The 17,158-nt window shown below is 54.3% G+C and overlaps 1 protein-coding gene across 17 annotated transcripts in view; it reads right to left on the bottom strand.

Moving 5' to 3' along the window:
* DYSF (dysferlin) overlaps positions 1-17,158 on the bottom strand; it is a 235,298-nt gene that overhangs the window by 84,069 nt on the left and 134,071 nt on the right. For all 17 annotated transcript variants that reach the window (XM_012475624.3, XM_012475622.3, XM_012475629.3 and 14 more), the window contains 6 exons: positions 15,789-15,882; positions 15,209-15,286; positions 6,485-6,666; positions 4,445-4,585; positions 3,745-3,774; positions 2,397-2,426 (listed from right to left, as the gene is read on the bottom strand). In XM_012475624.3, the coding sequence (XP_012331047.2) occupies positions 2,397-2,426; positions 3,745-3,774; positions 4,445-4,585; positions 6,485-6,666; positions 15,209-15,286; positions 15,789-15,882 (555 nt within the window). The remainder of the gene's footprint in view (positions 1-2,396; positions 2,427-3,744; positions 3,775-4,444; positions 4,586-6,484; positions 6,667-15,208; positions 15,287-15,788; positions 15,883-17,158) is intronic.

Below are 17,158 nucleotides of genomic sequence, written 5' to 3'. Positions count from 1 at the left end.
AAGAGTGAAACACGAAAGGCGAGTGGGAAGAGACTCAGAAAGAGAGGGAAAGACAAAGAAAAAGGCAGACCGGAGAGCAGAAAGGAAACCCTTCCCTCCATCTGCTCTCTCTGTGAGGACCCAGATCTCCTGGACATCATCGAAGCCTCAAACACACCATGCAACAGCCTCACTTCCTGACCAAGAGCAGCAGAGTGGGGCGTCCCAGATGGGCATAAAGCCTGGGAGAGAGGAAGCTTGTTGTCCACCAAGCCGGGTACAGGCGGTAACATGCCCCCAGCCCAAGACACTGCTGCCTGGGCTCCCTCCCCACCTCTTCTGCCAATCCCAACTTCAAAAGCTAGCTCAGTGGCACCTCTTCTGGGAAGCTATCCCCACTGTCTTGCTCTGGGAGCCTTCAACAGGGACAGACAGTACTTCAACTCATCACAGGCACTGTGGCTTGGGAGTTTCCGCACCTGGCTGCCTAGCGGAAAGGCACTTCCCACAAGAGAAGCTGTCCTTAAACCATCCTTCAGAATCACTTGCCCCATCCGTTCTTCCTGGCCTGTCTCTGGTCTAGGCCCCTATCTCAACTGGCTCAAGAGTCTCCTAGCTAGTCTCTCAAACCCACCTCCCTGCAGCCAGGCAGCTCCGCGACACTCCCATCCTTCCCTCACTGCCCCCAGACTCTCATGGACTCCCATGGCCAGGGATGCCCTCCAGGAAGACTCGAGCACTCTTCACGGGGATCAGGCCAGAGCCTGGGAGCAGCCAGATGGGAGATACAAGGCAGGCGCTTGGTCACAACAAAGAATACAGAAAAACCCTACTGGGTGTCCTGCTTCCTGCAGGACCAGTGGCAACAGAAGGACTAACCTGCCCCCACCCTGCCCCAGGGATTCTTAAATCAAAGAGGACTCAGCATCTTGGCATGAGGCTTTGCCTTCAAGTGAGAAGGACATGGGCTGTACTAGGGGCCCCAGGGCTGTCCCTGGGGCTGAAGGAGGTCACAAGGTCATCTTCTGGGGCTGGTCCCTGGACCAGCAGATCCTTCATCCCACTGGGATGGGTCCTTCTCAGACCCTTTGAACCTTTGAACCTTTGAACCTGCTGGCCCAGCCTGGCCCTGTTCCTCACACACTCCTAGGACTTGCTCTCCCTTGGCCCTGCTGACCCACACCCGGCCTCAGCCTGCGGCCTGGCTGGCCCTGCAGCAGGACACTTGGCCCTCTTCGGGCTCTGGCCCACGAGCTGCAGCTTTGATTTGCTTTCTGACGAGACTGCAGCCAGATCCCTGCTCTTGGAATCTGAGTCTTCGCTGTTATATATTATCAATCCAGTTATTAAGGATTTTAACTTTTTTTAAATAACTCATCCCTGGGCTGGGTCTTCTTCAGAGCAGGCTGTGGGTTTTGGCCACAAAGTGCACTCAATCAAGAAAGAGGGCTCCGTGCTGCTTCCCTGGACAGGACTCCGCCTCCCCTTCCAAATCGGCAGTCTTTGCAACTGCAGCCAGAAGCAGGAGGCTGCCTGTCAGGCGCAATTACGGCAAGCACACTTGGCGGACCCCACCTCGGTCTGGGAGCAAAAGGAAGTGAGGTAAGGGGCGTGGGGCCTGTGGATCCCACATCCTGACTCTGCACTTCAAGTCCAAATTGCAGTGAAAATGTCAAACGGTGTCCGCTCTCAGTCTGGGGATTCCCTGATGGCAGGAAGTGGCTGCCCTTTTCCCAGCGCTTCATCTGATCAGGGTTCTCCTTCCTGTCTCTCCACCCAGGTCTCTGCCACCCACCCTCTGGCCTGGCTCATAACAGTCCACCCACAGATGCACAGGAGGCCATAGGGAACGTGCTTCTTCTCCCATGGCAAAGGATGCAGCCTTGCTTTATCTAAATGCAAACTCCGAACTTCTTCCAGTCCCCAGGAAGCCCACAGCTCACCCCATCCCCCAAACCAGCCAGGACCCAAACTGATCCTTGGCCCTTTGAGCCAAAGCCATGTTTCTCACTTTCTTCCTAAGTGCTGACGGGCATAAAGACATTTAGCTAATGCCACCTCCACCAGAAAGGCTTTCTTGACTACTCTGGCCCCTTCCAGACAATTTATTCTTCAAAACATGCCACCTGGTACTATAATCATTTAAGACTCTGTATTGTGGTTCATGTTGTCTGGGTGAAATCTGGCCTCCCAGCAGAACAGCAAGCCTTCTCAGATCAGGATCACCCCTATGACACACTCTGGGTGGCCCTGAATCCACACAAAGCATAGGGAATAAAATCCAGACAGGTCTCCGTGTGACAGGCGCCTGCTGGGCACCAGGAACCTAGAAGGCTCCACGTGTGTGCTTGGAGGCTAGCTTCACCTTCCTTCCACCTCGGCCCACCCACAGGCCCAGCCTCAAAGGCCCAGCTCACCTCATCCAGGATCCTAGATGTCTCCTGCACCTGGTCCACAGCCATGGGAGGTGGCACATCCAGGAGATGGTGGGGGGCGGGGTGGGAGGAGGAAAAGTTCTCCATTAGTATCAAGGTGCGCTAGGTGAGGCCGGAGGTCAGCATGCCAGATGCCAGCACTAAGAGGAGCCAGCAGAAACCACCTCCCACCAAGGGTAAGAATGATGCACTTCCCAGCCACGCCCCCATCGTGGTCCCTGAGAAAGAAGGTGCGATGAACGTCAATGCAGAGGGACGCTGGGAAAGGCTAAAGCATAAGCCTGGACACCAGGAACCTCCGGAAGCAACAAGAGGAAAGAGAACAGCAGGTGATGGGAAGGGCCTGGGAGCCTGTGGCCTTGGCAAGCCAAGGAGAACCAACCTAGAACCCCCAGGAGTGGGCAGAGCTGAGAGAGGGAGCTTAGGACAGGGAGGGAGACCTGGAGGAATGCGGGTAGCGAAGGAGGGCCCGCATGAAGGGAGGGCCTCCCAAGAACCACTGAAAATTGTGTGGGCCGCCTTGTGAAGGGCAAAGGAGCCCAAATGACTACTTCTCACAGATGCAGCTGTGCTTGGTCTGGATTCAGGTAATGAATCCAATTCACCTGGGTACCGGTCAAAGCTCAACATTTTCTACCAAGACCCCCAGAAGAAGGAAGGAGAGTATCAGTAAGGGAATGAAGCCCCCGTCACTGGAAGAGGAAAGAAAATGGGATCCTGGTAAGAACAATTCGGTGGGAAATGTGGGCTGAATCAGAGCTTCTGAAACTCACTTGTGCGTGAGAAGGCCCTGGAAGGCAAGTTGATATAGAGGTTGCTGGGCTGCCGCCTCAGAACTGCCTCAGTAGGTTTGAAGTAGGACTCAAGAATCGGCCACACTTTCAGAACCCTGGGGCTAAGTCAGTGATTCTTAGCCCTGGCTGCGCATTAAGATTCCCTGGGCAGTGTTGGGAAATACCCAGGCCTGGGCCATACCCCTAGAGATTCAGTCTGGGGTGGGGCCTGAGCACTGGTGATCTTTAAAACCATCCAGCGGATTCTAATGCATATCCCAGCTGAAAGTCACTGGGGTGGACAATTGTGAGGACACTTCATCTAGGATTCTGTGGTTCTTGGACTTCTCAGAGAAAAAGGGGAGGGAAAGCCTGAGCTGGACAGAGAGACTTTGAGCTCCCTCCAGCCTGGGCCCTCCTCTGCTCGAAAGAGCTTTCCTGGGGGCTCGAGGCAGGATGGTGGTAATGACTGACCGCCCTTCCTAACCCAGACAGGGCTGCAAACACAGGGAGACTGGCAATCAATTTGAAGAAGAAAAGGTCAGAGCAAGACTTACCTCAAAACCAGGAATATGGTGGATGGCCGGCTAGGGTGAAGAAAAGAGAGCTCTGGTCATGTGCTTGTCACCCAAGGCCCCCATCACCCTCATGACACGTATGGACTGTGTCAGTGATCAGACAGTCCATGGTTTGCCGCTCTGTTCCTTGAGGGTGGAAGAGATGCTAAGCTGGCAGTGTGCTGAGTCCCTCCAGACACTTCACCCAGAGCAGCCCTACTCCTGTTCAGTCTGAGTACTGGGGTTCACATCACACTATAAGGGAGTTTGAAGGTACAGCTCCAACCCAGACCCCTCATTTTACAGCCGGGGAGTGAGTGGCCCAGGGCCACGAGGCTAGGTCATGGTGGAGCCAGCACTGCAATGGAGATCCTGCCCTTGCCGGTCCCTGAAGTCCCCCACATTGTGGCAATTAAGGCTCCCTTAATCAGACCACAGGGGTCCTATTCCCAGAAACCACATCAGGATATGACCCAAGGAAGATTAAATCTAGTGACCAGAGGACTCAGATATTCCCAATCCCAACATTCTATTCCAATGTTAGATGGTGTCCTGACTTGGGGTTCAGAAACGGGTCTCAGCAGGAGGCCTGGCTTCAGAGGAGGCATTCCAGGTTCCCACTGAGGGCTGGCACCCTACCCCACCCCTGCCATGCACCTCTTGTCTGGGCCCCCTGGATCTGGATGCAGACCGGCCTCACCTTCTCTCTCTGGATGAGCTCAAAAGAGGCCAGCAGCTCCCCCGATGGCTGGCTGCCCCTCATCAGTGGGAACCAGGCCAGCCGGGGCATCCGTTCCAGACTCGGTTGACAGAGGCAGCGGCCAATAAACTCATCTGCCCCCTAGACCAAGTGTAGAGAGAAAAGAATCAGCATCCCTTACCCAGGGCTCCAGGTCGCCTCAGAGAGATCACCTGGTCTGCAACCGCCTTCTGAACTAGAAAGGGCCTCAGTAGTCAGGGCACCCCTCCCACAGAATGGAGAATTCTCCCTCCTTAGCAGGACTCAAGGACAACACAAGATATGAGCAGCCTCTGGTGACTGTCACTAGGTTTGAATTCCCATCATGGTCGGGAAGTCCCTCTGGACAGTGGAATACTGTCCAACTAGTGTTCACCCTGCGGTAATTTAATCAGCACTGAGCCTACTGGAGACCAGAGAGACAGCCTCCTGGCATTTCTCTAATGTCCTCAGCAGTACAGGTGTTTGCAGAGCCAGGGACTTCTGTATCTACTGTTCATTTCACCCTTAAGTTCTTCTACTTTGCAAATGGGGAAACTGTGATCACATTCATCAAATTAAATGAGCCTGGACAAAATGATGTTTTCATCAAGGAAGGTGCCTTGTTTTTTCAGGCAGAAGACAGAACCCTCACACTGGATGCGTGGCAGGCCGGCTCAGGGCTCCAGCAGCCTGCGGCTCCGCTCATACGGCCACCCTCCCAACCTGTTCCGCATCTGCACCCACTCCTTCTGCCAAGTCCCTCACCAGTGCCAGCCCAGCCGCCTGCCTTCTTGTCTCCCTCCTCTTCCTGCTCCAAAGGTGCCAGGGCCTGTGCTATTCTCCTTCCTCCAGTTGCTCATTCTCCCCATGCTACCAGCTTTTCCTCCCAAGCACTCCAATGTTGGGCTCCCCAGCCCAGGCCTGCCTCACCCATAGCCAGCCTCCTCGCCATCTGGTGAGGCGTCTAAACAGCAGCACCTTCCCCGACCCCTGCTCATCACACCCACCCAGGGAACCTGACATCCGGTCATGGCAACTCTTACTGACAACATCTTCCAAGTCCAGGCCCTCCCCTTTCATCCCACTGCCACCTCCAACACAGGCCAGGGCCTCTGCCATGTGCCAGTGGATCTCATCCAGTAACATCCAACTTCCTCTCCAGAAAATGCTGCCCTGATATCATCACTCTCCTGCTCCCCTGGCCTCAGACTCCCTTCTCCTCCTTCCAGGCCTCTGGCTTGCACTGACACCCCAACCCCACATTTCCTCCAGGGCCTGGGTCTTCCCCAAAGGCCTTCCTGACATTCCAGCCCACAATTCTCTCTCCCTCCTGGGAGCCTTCCAGAGCTGCTCTGTCCAATACAGGAGCACCAGCCACCTGCAGCTATTTAATTTTAATTTTACTTTGTTAAAATGAAATAAAATTTACAATTCCATTTCTCAGCTGCACCAGCCCCATTTCCAGTGCTCAGCAGCCTTATGCAGCTAGAGGCTCCCTTTCCAGACAGCATGGCCCTAGAGCTCGCCTGGCACCACAGGAGGTCCTGCCCGTGGCACAGAGCTGGGAGGCACTCAGGGACCCGTGTTCTCACATGGAGGATTCTCCACTGTGTGGGTGTCTCAGCTCCCACCTAAGCAGAACCCCAAGTGCAGGGCCACTCAACCAGTCACACAAGTGCTTGATGTACATTTAAGGATTCCATGCAGCTCCTTGATGAGAAGAAGGGACTGGCCCCAGATCACATACGCAAGGCAGAGGCAGAGAAAACCCACGTCCCTGGCCCAGAACCAAGCGCCTTTTCCAGATATGTTCCCTCTCACTGATGATCAGTGTCTGCTGTGGGGAGGCACCTGTGCTAGCAGTCCATTTTTCATTACTCTAAAACAGTTTTAATTGCTCTAGAGCCTGCGGAGTTAGGGGAGAGGCCATCTGGCTGGGCAGCCACGAGTCCCTGGAGACCCCACTTTGCAGCATGGTCCCTCCCTGTGAAGGGCAAGGCAGGAGCCAGGCAGACTCACATAAGTGTCGTGGTCATACAGCTCCACCACAATGCTGGGCGGCTGTTCAGCAACTGTGGCCGGCTCACCGAAGATCTCGATCTCATAGAAGATGAGCGTCTGGTCCCAGGTGGGGTTCAGGGTGTTCTTCACCACCACTGTCTTCTGACTCTGGTGCAGGAAGGAGACGATGGCATAGGGATCTGCAGGGGAAGGAGATGGGGTAGGGAGACAGGACACAGCAGGGGCCGTGAGAGATGGCTGCTCCAGAGCCATGTGGGGCCACAAAGCTGGAACAGGGCTGTGGCTGCCGCTCTGGAGCAAAAACATTCGTGCTGGGATTCATCTTCCCCATGGGGCTCTCCTAGCCCCACCATGAAGCCAACTAGGGGCCACGGTGGGGAACTGGAACCTGGGTCCTGGCAAATGGGCACAAGATCCAGAGAACATCCCCTTTTGATCTGCTTCCTGAGCTGGCTGCTGGAAGCAAGGTTCAGCTGGGGGAAGTGAGTGCCTGTATGGTCTGTTCATTCATCCATCCATCCATCCATCCATCCATCCAACAAGCATGTATTGAGTGGTTTCGTATGCCAGGCTAGGGGCTAGGGGCTGAGAATACAATTTGAAGTAAATATAAAATATCCACTCAAGCAAATGTAAAGTTACCATTTGGGTCAAAGCCTTGAAGAATAGATATAAAATGCAGTAAAATGTGTTAGGGAGGGATCTGGCTTCCTTGAGGAAGGGGGAGCAGAGCAGAGCTGCTGGTGTCTGCGAGCTCTGGGATGCCACCAGACTGATGTGGCTAGGTCTGCCTTTCAACACACTCACTCTGGCTGCCACATGGAGAACAGACTGGAGGGAGCATGAGGAGGTCTAGAGAGATCAGTTCTGGTTCTGAGGCCACTGCAGTGGCCCAAGGAGGAACAATGGTGGCCTAGATGGGTGTGGGGTGCTAACGGGAAGTGCACAGACTCAGCAGCTATTCAGCAGTGGTGGTGTGAGAAAAACCCAGAGGCCCCCACAGCTCCCTGCTGTCCCCAAACTCCTGCCACACCAGCCTGGGACCCAGCCACAGGTCATTCCCTCTGCCTTGTCCCAAAGGCAAATGGGTGTCACTGGAGCAGACTCTAGGGCAGTGGTTCTCAAATATGAGCATGCTGCAGAATCATCTGGAAGGCTCATTAGACTGCTGGGCCCTGCCCCCAGAGACTTGGATTCAGCAGGGCTAGGGTGGGCCTGAGAATGTGCATTTCTAACAAATTCCCGAGAGTGATGCTAATGCTGCCTTCTGGGACTACATTTTGGAAACCAGTGCAGGAGAGGGACTGAGTGCATATAACTTGGGAGAGGAACATAGGGCTTGGAAGAGAGGGCTCCCTTCAGCTCTTCCTAATGGGATGTCACCTTGAGGGCTGAGTCCAGTGCCTAACCCCACACTCTATACCCTTGGCACCCCGCTCCACTCTGCAATGGCCTGTGCCCTCTGAGCCCCATGGTCCAGCCCTAGCACTGCCAGTCACTCCCCATGTGACCTCAAGAGGGCCTCAGTGACTTCAGAGGTAATGGCCTCTGTGTCACTGGCCTCAGAAGGATGCAGGTTCAAACACAGCCCAGGGGCTGGGATGGGGAGATAGGGCTTCTGCACAAAGGGGAGAAAGGCAGGGCAGGCTCCCTGGCTACAAGAAGACGAAGTGGCACACCACGGCCACTGCACAGATGGCAGAAAGAGGGACTGGCAAGGAGTGACCAGGAAAGAGGCAGGAAGGTTGAGGTCACAATGGCAGGAAACCCAGAGGGATGGAGAGAGCGGGGTCCAAGGTTGTGCCTGTTGCCCAAAGAACTGGTTTTAAGAGCAGTGAGTATCTAAGTTAAGGGGCAGACTCAGCCATGGGCACCCACTGGCTGAGCAATGCTGGCTCTGGTTAATAGAAGGCAGTCACCAGCCTGGGATCAGCCTGGCAGCCGTCAGGCACAAATCATGGAGGACTTCCTGCAGGAAAATGGTTTTGAGCCTGATACTGGGGAGCAGAAGAGGGCAATGGGAGGCCCTTGGCAGGAGAAGCCACCAGAGAGAACTGCCTACCACGTCTCTCTACCCCCACTTGGTGGGAGCCTCCCTGGCATGGGGCTCCCCCTTCCATGCACCAGCCCTGGCAGGGCTGGCCCGGAGCCCTTTCCCTCCTGCCCCTGGCAGGGCCCAGAGGCATCTGTGCATTTAATGAAACAGTCTGGCTGTGATATCATCAGCTCCAAGCTCGGCAGAGAACCTCTCCCGGTTCCAGTAAGGGAAGGAGGGCACGTTCCGATAAATAAAACCATATTAGAGAGGCAGCGAAAAAGCCCCTTTTGTTCCTGCCCCGCCCCGTGCTTCCCTACGCTTTATTTTTATAAGCTCACGGGCCCCAGACCGACCGCGTTTACACAAAGATCACAATTGCACATTGTAGCGGCTGTGCACGCTGTATTGGTGTTGGCAGCACCCCCCACACTGGCCCCTGAGCAGGCTGACTCCTTCCAGCAGCCCCATCAGCCCAGGCAATGAGCTCAGCGCTGGGGGAAGAGTGGGGAGGGGGTGGCTTTCAAACAAAAATCACCCAGACCTACACACGTGCCCCGCCCGCCCATGGGAGGAAAAAACACACAACAAAGGCATTGTAAAGAGCAGGCCTGGAGGCCTGCGGCCTCAGACACTGGGCTACTGTGTGCAGGGGCCTGATCTCTCCCTGCACAGGACCCCACCCCTCAAAAAGAAAAAGAAAAAAGGGGATTAGGGGTGTTGCTAGAGCAAGGTGGTCAGATGAAGGACAGCCAGACACACTCACAGACAAATCCCTCTTCCAGGAAAGCCAAGAGGAGGGAGAGGCAGATTCCCAAAAAGGGGTGGAGGGGAAGGTGAGGGGCTGGGTTTTGCACGTGCATGACAGCCTAGGGCTCTCCCCAGGGCCACACCCACAAGCCATATGCAGTGAGCAGCGTGCCCTCACTAAGGCAAGCACTTTGGATTGCAGCTCTGAGGACCACGGCTGCCCCAGGGAGGATCCAGCCATGAGCACACAAGGATTCTACCTGACTCCATCACCACAAGGGAGCCAGGGACCAGTCACCAGGCCCCAGGCAGACGATTCTTTGGCTGGATCCAGAGCCCTTCATCAGGCTGTTGGGGCTGAGCCCTGCTGCTCAGACCTTCCTGGAGCTCCAGGGAGGCCTTCTGCGTTCACAATACGCTAAGCTTTCCTCCTGGGCCTTGCCACCAACCACTCAGACCACCAGGGATGGGGACAGAGTGGGAAGCATCACCCCATTTTTCAGAAAAGGGAACTTTGCCTGGTGAAGGAAGACTAAGTCACTCAGCCATGATCATATGTGGCCAGGACTAGACCCCCTGACTCCTAGTCCAGTGCTCCTTCCACCCCGTCACTTCATAGGAAAGAGCCCTTCAGAGAGGGTGGGATCGATTGCCAATAATCAAGGCAATGCAAATTAAAACTATACTCCAGCAATAGTTTTCCTATAAAATTAAGAAAAATTGTTCAAAATTATAAAAGCCAGTGTGGGCAAAGAGTTGATGAAATAGGTACTCTCCTTTATTGCTGGAAGCAATTCAGCAACCCTTCAGAAAAGCAATTGGGCACTAGGCCCTGAAAAACATAAAACAGTTTATGCCCTTTTCCCATATTCCTGGTAGTCATCCAGATTAACCAGAAAGCTAGATGTATGTACAAAGACATTCACTCTGGCGTTATTTGTAATGCATCATTCATTCACTATAGAATTACTGATTGGCACCCTGTGGGAGGTTACCACAGTGCTAGGAATACGAAGATGAATGAGACACAATGCAAGCTTTTAAGAGTGCGACTACTGGTTGGAAATTGTAACCTAAACAATGGGTATAATACAAGGTGACGTGCTACTCAATAGCAGAGTACACAGGTGCCAGGGTGAGGAGCGCCCGATGTCACCTGCAGGCATCAAGTCAGGCTTCCCAAAGCAAGTCTCAAGGATGACAAGGTAGCCCATGCAGACCAAGGAAAAGGGGGCATTCCAAGTGCAAGTGTGGCATGGGCAAACACAACAGAGACTTTAGGCACTCGGGGAACAGCAAGGCGTTGGTCTGGCTGAGGGGACAAAGGGAGCACCAGGGCAGTGGGGACCGAGGAGGCAGGAGGGGAGGAGGTACAGATCACAAACGGTCCTGGATTCCTGCTGAGCAATTTGGACTGAATCCTGTAGATCAGTGTTTCCCAAAATGTGTTCTTTGAGTGGCGGGTTCTCTGGGGAGCTAATGAGTGCTTAAACAGATTAAACAGGCTCCTTCCCTGCAGCCGCCTCAGAGCCTCTCATATGCCACTGTGCATTGTAAATCTCTAAGCGTGCAGTGTTTCCCAGTCTCTCTTACTCAGGAACCCTTTTTAAGTGGAGCATTTCACAAGCCTCCAATGCACTTTGGAAAACACCTCCTTAAGCTCGTCTGGTGGATTGCCCCAGCCAGAGCCAACCTTAACAAAAAAGCTGTGCTTAAAAAGGGATTGGGAGGGGAGGCTGGAGTTCAGACTTGGGAAACCCAAAAGCAAGAAAGCCCTAGCATCACCCAGGACTGAGTCTGAATCTGAGGGAAACTCAGGCACTGGTCATCGAGACGTGGCCGCAGTTGTGGGCAGCTCTGGCTCATCAGACCTCACTGCGGCCTGGTCTGGCAGGATCATCCCACAGGACCACCTACCTGGCCCACCGCTGTGACCTCACCTGGAGCTGTAAAGCCAGCAAAGAGGGCACCGGACCTTCTACTTTCTTGAGAGGTACTCACCCCTGTAAATTAATAAATGATGTGGCATCTGGTCTACCAGCCATCTCTCATTGGCTTGGTTAGGCAAGTTGGATCCCCTGAGCCCAGTGACCTGGGAGGCCCTCAAAGAGGGGTTTCTGGGCCCCTCCTAAGCTAAGGGCCATCCCTGGAATGTGGTGACCTCATGACAGAATGGCCTGAGGGTCCTCTGTCCAGGCAGGCAGTTCTATAAGCAGAGCTTATGATCCCTCCCACCGCAACAGCCGTTCTCAGCTGGCAGAGGGGGCCAAACCGACACCTTCCTCCCCATTTCCTTTGAGCAGCACCAATCGACAACGAAGAGCAACTCAGCTCAGGCCGCCCTTCAGGGAAGTAATGCTACCCACTCCACACCAAAGGGGTGGGCAGGACGGAGCTAGGTGTGGTGTGGGTGACGCATTCTAAGTCCTCTCAAGTCATAGCTTTTCATTTCAAAGCAAACCCAGTACGTACAAAAGATGTTCACAAAGCAGTGGCAACCTCACCCTAACAACAAAAAGAAGTCATTGAACTGGCCGGGCACGGTGGCTCACGCCTGTAATCCCAGCACTCTGGGAGGCCGAGGCGGGCGGATCACCTGAGGTCAGGAGTTCAAGACCAGCCTGGCCAACATGGTGAAACCCACCTCTACTAAAAATACAAAAAATTCACCAGGCATGGTGGTGGGTGCCTGTAACTGCAGCTACTTGGGACGCTGAGGCAGAAGAATTGCTTGAACTTGGGAGGCAGAGGCTGCAGTGAGCCGAGATCACACCATTGCACTCCAGCCTGGGCAATAAGAGCTAAGCTCTGTCTCAAAAAAAAAAAAAAAAAAAGAAGTCATTGAATTAAGGATCATTTTATGTTTTTTATGCCTAATTGCTGCACAGGGCACACACATTAATAAACACACAAGCACATGCCACAGACGCCCTTCCATTGGTCCAGAGAATTGATATCCCAGCCATACACTCAAACCCCACCCAAGGTGCAACCCTCAGGCCATCTCAATGGCAGTATCTCCAGGAAAGCCTCCTCCCAAGTTCAATATTATTCAACAAGTATTTTCTAGGCAACCCCTGCCTATCTCCTCAAATACTTGACCAGGGAGAAGCAGCAGCCATGGCCCCAGTGTCCGGGCAGCCCCAAGACCCACCATATAGAGAGAAGCAAAGAGCACAGCACAGGACTGTGGGAGTCCCCCAGGGAAAGGCCCAGATAGCCACAGGTCAGAGGTGCCGGGAGAGTGGCTCAAGACAGCATTCTCTGTCCCAGACACCCAGCAGGCAGCTGGAAGCTGCACCACGACAGACGCTGTGCCAGGCCCTCCCCTAGCCCCAGACATTCCGGATTCACACATGAGTTTCCTCAGAGAAATGCCAGCCGGTGGCCATGCACAGCCTCCGGCCGCCAGCCGCCCCAAGGTCAGTTCCAGGGGAGAAATTGCTTTGGTTTAGGGTTTGGGAGTGAAAATAAACACTCTGGGTTTTATAGGTTCACCCATGTCGGCTGCTGTTTTCCTTTCCAGCAGCTGCTCAATCAGGCCTTTCATTCAGAAGCCAGTGGCCTCTGAGGAAGCCCTGGGCAGTGCCCTCAAAGCTCAAGGGATGTTTATTTGGGGGAGGGGGTGGGGCCAGGATGGAAAGTGTGACGTCTCCGCAGACCAGTGCCTCGTTGCCCTGCCAGTGCCGTCTCCAGCACAGGCTCCCAGCGCTGGGCCCTTGGAGGAGCTACCTCCCCTCTCTGCGGGGTCCTCAGCCAGCAGGGCCCACAGAGGACAGGGGGGCTTCTGCCTGGGTCCCATCTGGCCACCTACCTCTCACAAATCCACTCCCTGCACCCTCACACTTCTCACATGCCCTCCTGGGAAGGGAGAGGAAGCAAAGCTATAAGATCGTCCATGTCCTTTTCTCAGAGTGAGTTCTAATTGTCAGACTCCTGGACAAGTTTCCTAGGAAGTAGCTACTGCTGAGACCTATCTGGCAGGCTAGTGCTGAAGACACTCTCAGACGGAGCTCTCAGGACCCTGGCCCAAAGCAAAATGGGGTAGAACATCCTCATCCACCCTGCCCCTGGCTGCACAAGGCTGGAGGATGGGCCAGAGTGGAAACCGCAGCTGCTGGAGAGGAGGACGCGGACTGGACCCCACACTGGGGAGGAGAGTGAACCAGAAAGGAAGCCGGGCAGATGACCATCAGCTGCAGAGACATGTGGTGACCAAGAAGTCACTCCCGTGGAACTCAGTTCTACTCAACCAAACAGCAGGCACTCAGATGATGAGAGCCTGGGGTTCCATTCCCAACTCTGTCACTTGGTAGCCATTTTAATGCAAGCATTTAGTTAACCTATCCGACTCGCTGTTTCTTCACCTATAAAATGGGGATGTTGGTCACCTACTTCATTGTAAGGGTTACATGAAATAATGTCAGCAAAATGTCTGAGCACATAATGAGCACTTAGCAAGAGTTTGTTCTTTTGTTTTGTTTTGTTTTGGTTTGGTTTTGTTTTGAGACAGTCTCGCTCTGTCACCCAGGCTGGAGTGCAGTGGTGCGATCTCCACTCACTGCAACCTCTGCCTCCCGGGTTCAAGTGATTCTCCTGCCTCAGCCTCCCAAGTAGCTGGGACCACAGGCACGTGCCACCACACCCAGCTAAATTTTTGTATTTTTAGTAGAGACGTGGTTTCACCATGTTCTCCAGGATGGTCTCCATCTCCTGACCTCGTGATCTGCCCGCCTCGGCCTCCCAAAGTGCTGGGATTACAGGCGTGAGCCACCGCGCCCGGCCAAGTGTTAGTTCTTTAGCCATCAAGTGCCGCAGGTTCAAAGGTAAGATGAGGCCCCTTCCTGGGGGAGCTCGTGGTCAGAGCAGGAAGGAGGTGGCAGAGATAGACCACTGTTGATCTGTGCAGTGGGGAAGACCTCCAAGGGAGGTGCCGATGAGGAGCTGGCCAAGTGCTGAGGAAAGGGCAATCAGCTGAGCTTGGGGAAGTCAGAGGGCATCTGGGCTGGGTCTTGAAGGATGACTAGAAGTTTGCTGGTTAGAAATAGGGAGCAAATGCATTCTAGACAGAGAGAGCACTGAGGGCAAAGGCCAGGCGTGGGCAACGTGGACAGAAGTTGGAGCTGGAGCTACTGGAGAGAAGGCAGGGAGCAAAAGGTAAACCAGCTGGCAACCACAGGGTCAGATCACAAGGGATTTGTGTGCTGCGCTGAAGAGCTGGAGGTTACCTGTCAGCATCTATACTTGAAATCAGGAGACAGAAGTAACAAGGTGTGTCTGGGACAGTGCGGAAGGTGGCAAGGAGGCCAGGAGATGACCAGAATGACCTAGATACGGAGGGGCAAAGTCAGTGTCAGATGGCAGTGTGACATGAGAGAGGAGGGAACAGATCTGAGAGGGATTCAGGAGGCAGAATCCTTAGGACTGGGTGACTGAGAACTTCCAGCCTGGGTAACAGATGGCTGCCAACCCCAGGGCCATGGCAGGAAATGCAGAGGCAGCCTGGAACTTGGTGGGGGCAGTTGGGGAGCAAGGTCACATGGAGGCTTTCACAGGATGAACTGAGGTGAGTGGAGGTGGAGAATTGCCCAAAGAGAGGACACAGACAAGACTTCTTGGAGCATCAGGCTTAGAGGACAACGGAGCATCAGGTAGAAGGAGGTCAGGGAGGAGGCTGCAGGAGACCCTGCAGAGACCGGCAGCAGGAGCCAAGGTCAGAGGGGATTTCAGGAAGGAGGGGACACTCGGCGAAGCCTGATCCTCCCTAGGAGTCCAGCAGGCCACGGACATGAGTTTGCTGCACTGTTGACCAAGAAGCCACAGGACGCAGATGCCAGGACCCGCCTCCATGCACACGGCAAACAGCACCCCTTGTTGCCGGAAAGCCAGATGTCTCATTCTCAGCTCTCTGACTCTCCTGCCTCTCTCCCACTTACCAGAAAAAGAGTCCTTGTCCATCGCAGGAAGGTCCCGGGCCTGGTACATGTAGCAGCGTAGATGGTAGCGGTTCCCATCTTTACCAAGGAAAAAACAGAGGTGCCAGAGTGAGTGGCTGGGGTGGTTTAGAGCTGGGGCTCAGGGGGAGGTGGAGTCTGTCCCTAGAAAGGGCAGCAGACAGAGGGGCTGAATGAGGGAAACCACACAGGCCACTGTGCCAGGTCAGAACAGACCACAGCTTGAAAGTGGACACCTGACTAATTAATGTGTCCTTGGGCCAGGCTAGGGCTGGGGGAGAAGAGGTAGAGGAGGAGGAGGGAAGAAAGGAAGGCCAAATAGGCAATGGGAGCAGCCACAGAGCACAGGGCCTTAAATGCCCGATCTCAGACTTGAGTGGGTGGACACACCACACAGACAGGCACACACACGCACACACCAGAAGACACTGACCCACCAAAAAGCACACAGACTCGGCTCCCCAGCGCCCCACATACGTACCTGACCATATAACGCCATCCAAACAGAAGCATAAGGTGACATACCCCTATCACCCCACAGATGCCTTGAAGCCTCACTTACAGTCAAATATGCAGGAAATCGTGGGTCTGTTCACACCGAAACTCAAGGTGGAGACGGACATGGAATCTTCACTGCTGTCGTCCACCACGCCGCCCTGGAGACATGAAGCTGGTTGTGGCAGATTCTGCCCGCAGACCTGGGGGTACCAGGGAGACTAGCCCAGAGAGTTGGGTCCCCAGGACCAGGAGATCTCTCGGCTGCTGAAAGCTAAGCCATCAGCCTCTAATTTCACTCTGGGGAGCTCGTCCTCTCCTAAAGAATATCCAGACTCTAATGCCAAAGCACCGAAGGACTGTGGGAAATTCTCCTCCCTCTCTAGTGAAGACTAGATGAGCCAGAACAAAATTTTTAGTTGTTCCAGCCAAAGAGATTAGAAGGAAGGCCTCTAAGGGGCTCTCCAGGGGAGACTCAAATGGGCATCCGCCCACTAGGGACAATTCCAGTGGAACTGAAACGTGGAGGTTCCAGGCCAGCATCTCTGGGTCCCCATCTCTGCCTCCCCCTGCTATACACCGAGCTGGGTCCCAAGCTCTGGAGGAAGCTGTACCACACACCCACCGTCTCTCACCAGTTCCCACTCTGCTGAGGGTGAGCAGGGCTCAGCCTGAGGCCAGGGATGGGGACAGGAGTGGGTGGACCGTCAGGCTCAGAAGCCAAGCTGTCCATTTACTGTGTATAAAGCTAGATGGTCAGCCCTGCCATCTCGCCCTCATTAGCACTGGGCTCCAACCACTGAGCCACAAACCACTTTGGGGAGCACCAAGACCAGACCACTTCCCTGGGCCAGACACCCAGCTCTCAAGTGTCCAAGCCACAGCCTACAGAGGGACTGGGCAGAGTAGGGGCCGTTACTAGACACCCCAGGCTGTCTGCTCCCTCTGCACTCACTCAGATTTCTCCAAGTGCCTCTCTCCTCTCCTGCCTGCCTGCTACCCAAACTGTCACCTGCTCCATTTCAGGGAATGGGGTTAAGTAATAAGGCATCTCTGTTCTATTTCAGAGGGTGGGGTTAGGTAATAAGGCGGTCTCTGCTCCATTTCAGGGGGTGGGGTTAAGTAATAAGGCGTCTCTGCTCCATTTCAGGGGGTGGGGTTAAGTAATAAGGCGTCTCTGCTCCATTTCAGGGGGTGGGGTTAAGTAATAAGGGGTCTCTGCTCCATTTCAGGGGGTGGGGTTAGGTAATAAGGCAGTCTCTGCTCTATTTCAGAGGGTGGGGTTAGGTAATAAGGCGGTCTCTGCTCCATTTCAGGGGGTGGGGTTAAGTAATAAGGCAGTCTCTGCTCCATTTCAGGGGGTGGGGTTAGGTAATAAGGCATCTCTGCTCCATTTCAGGGGGTGGGGTTAGGTAATAAGGCGGTCTCTGCTCCACT

This window comes from Aotus nancymaae, unplaced genomic scaffold, assembly GCF_030222135.1.
Source record: "Aotus nancymaae isolate 86718 unplaced genomic scaffold, 86718_ANA_hifiasm-v0.15.2.pri h1tg000057l, whole genome shotgun sequence".
Taxonomy (NCBI): domain Eukaryota; kingdom Metazoa; phylum Chordata; class Mammalia; order Primates; family Aotidae; genus Aotus; species Aotus nancymaae.
This window is presented reverse-complemented; position numbering and strand designations above follow the sequence as displayed.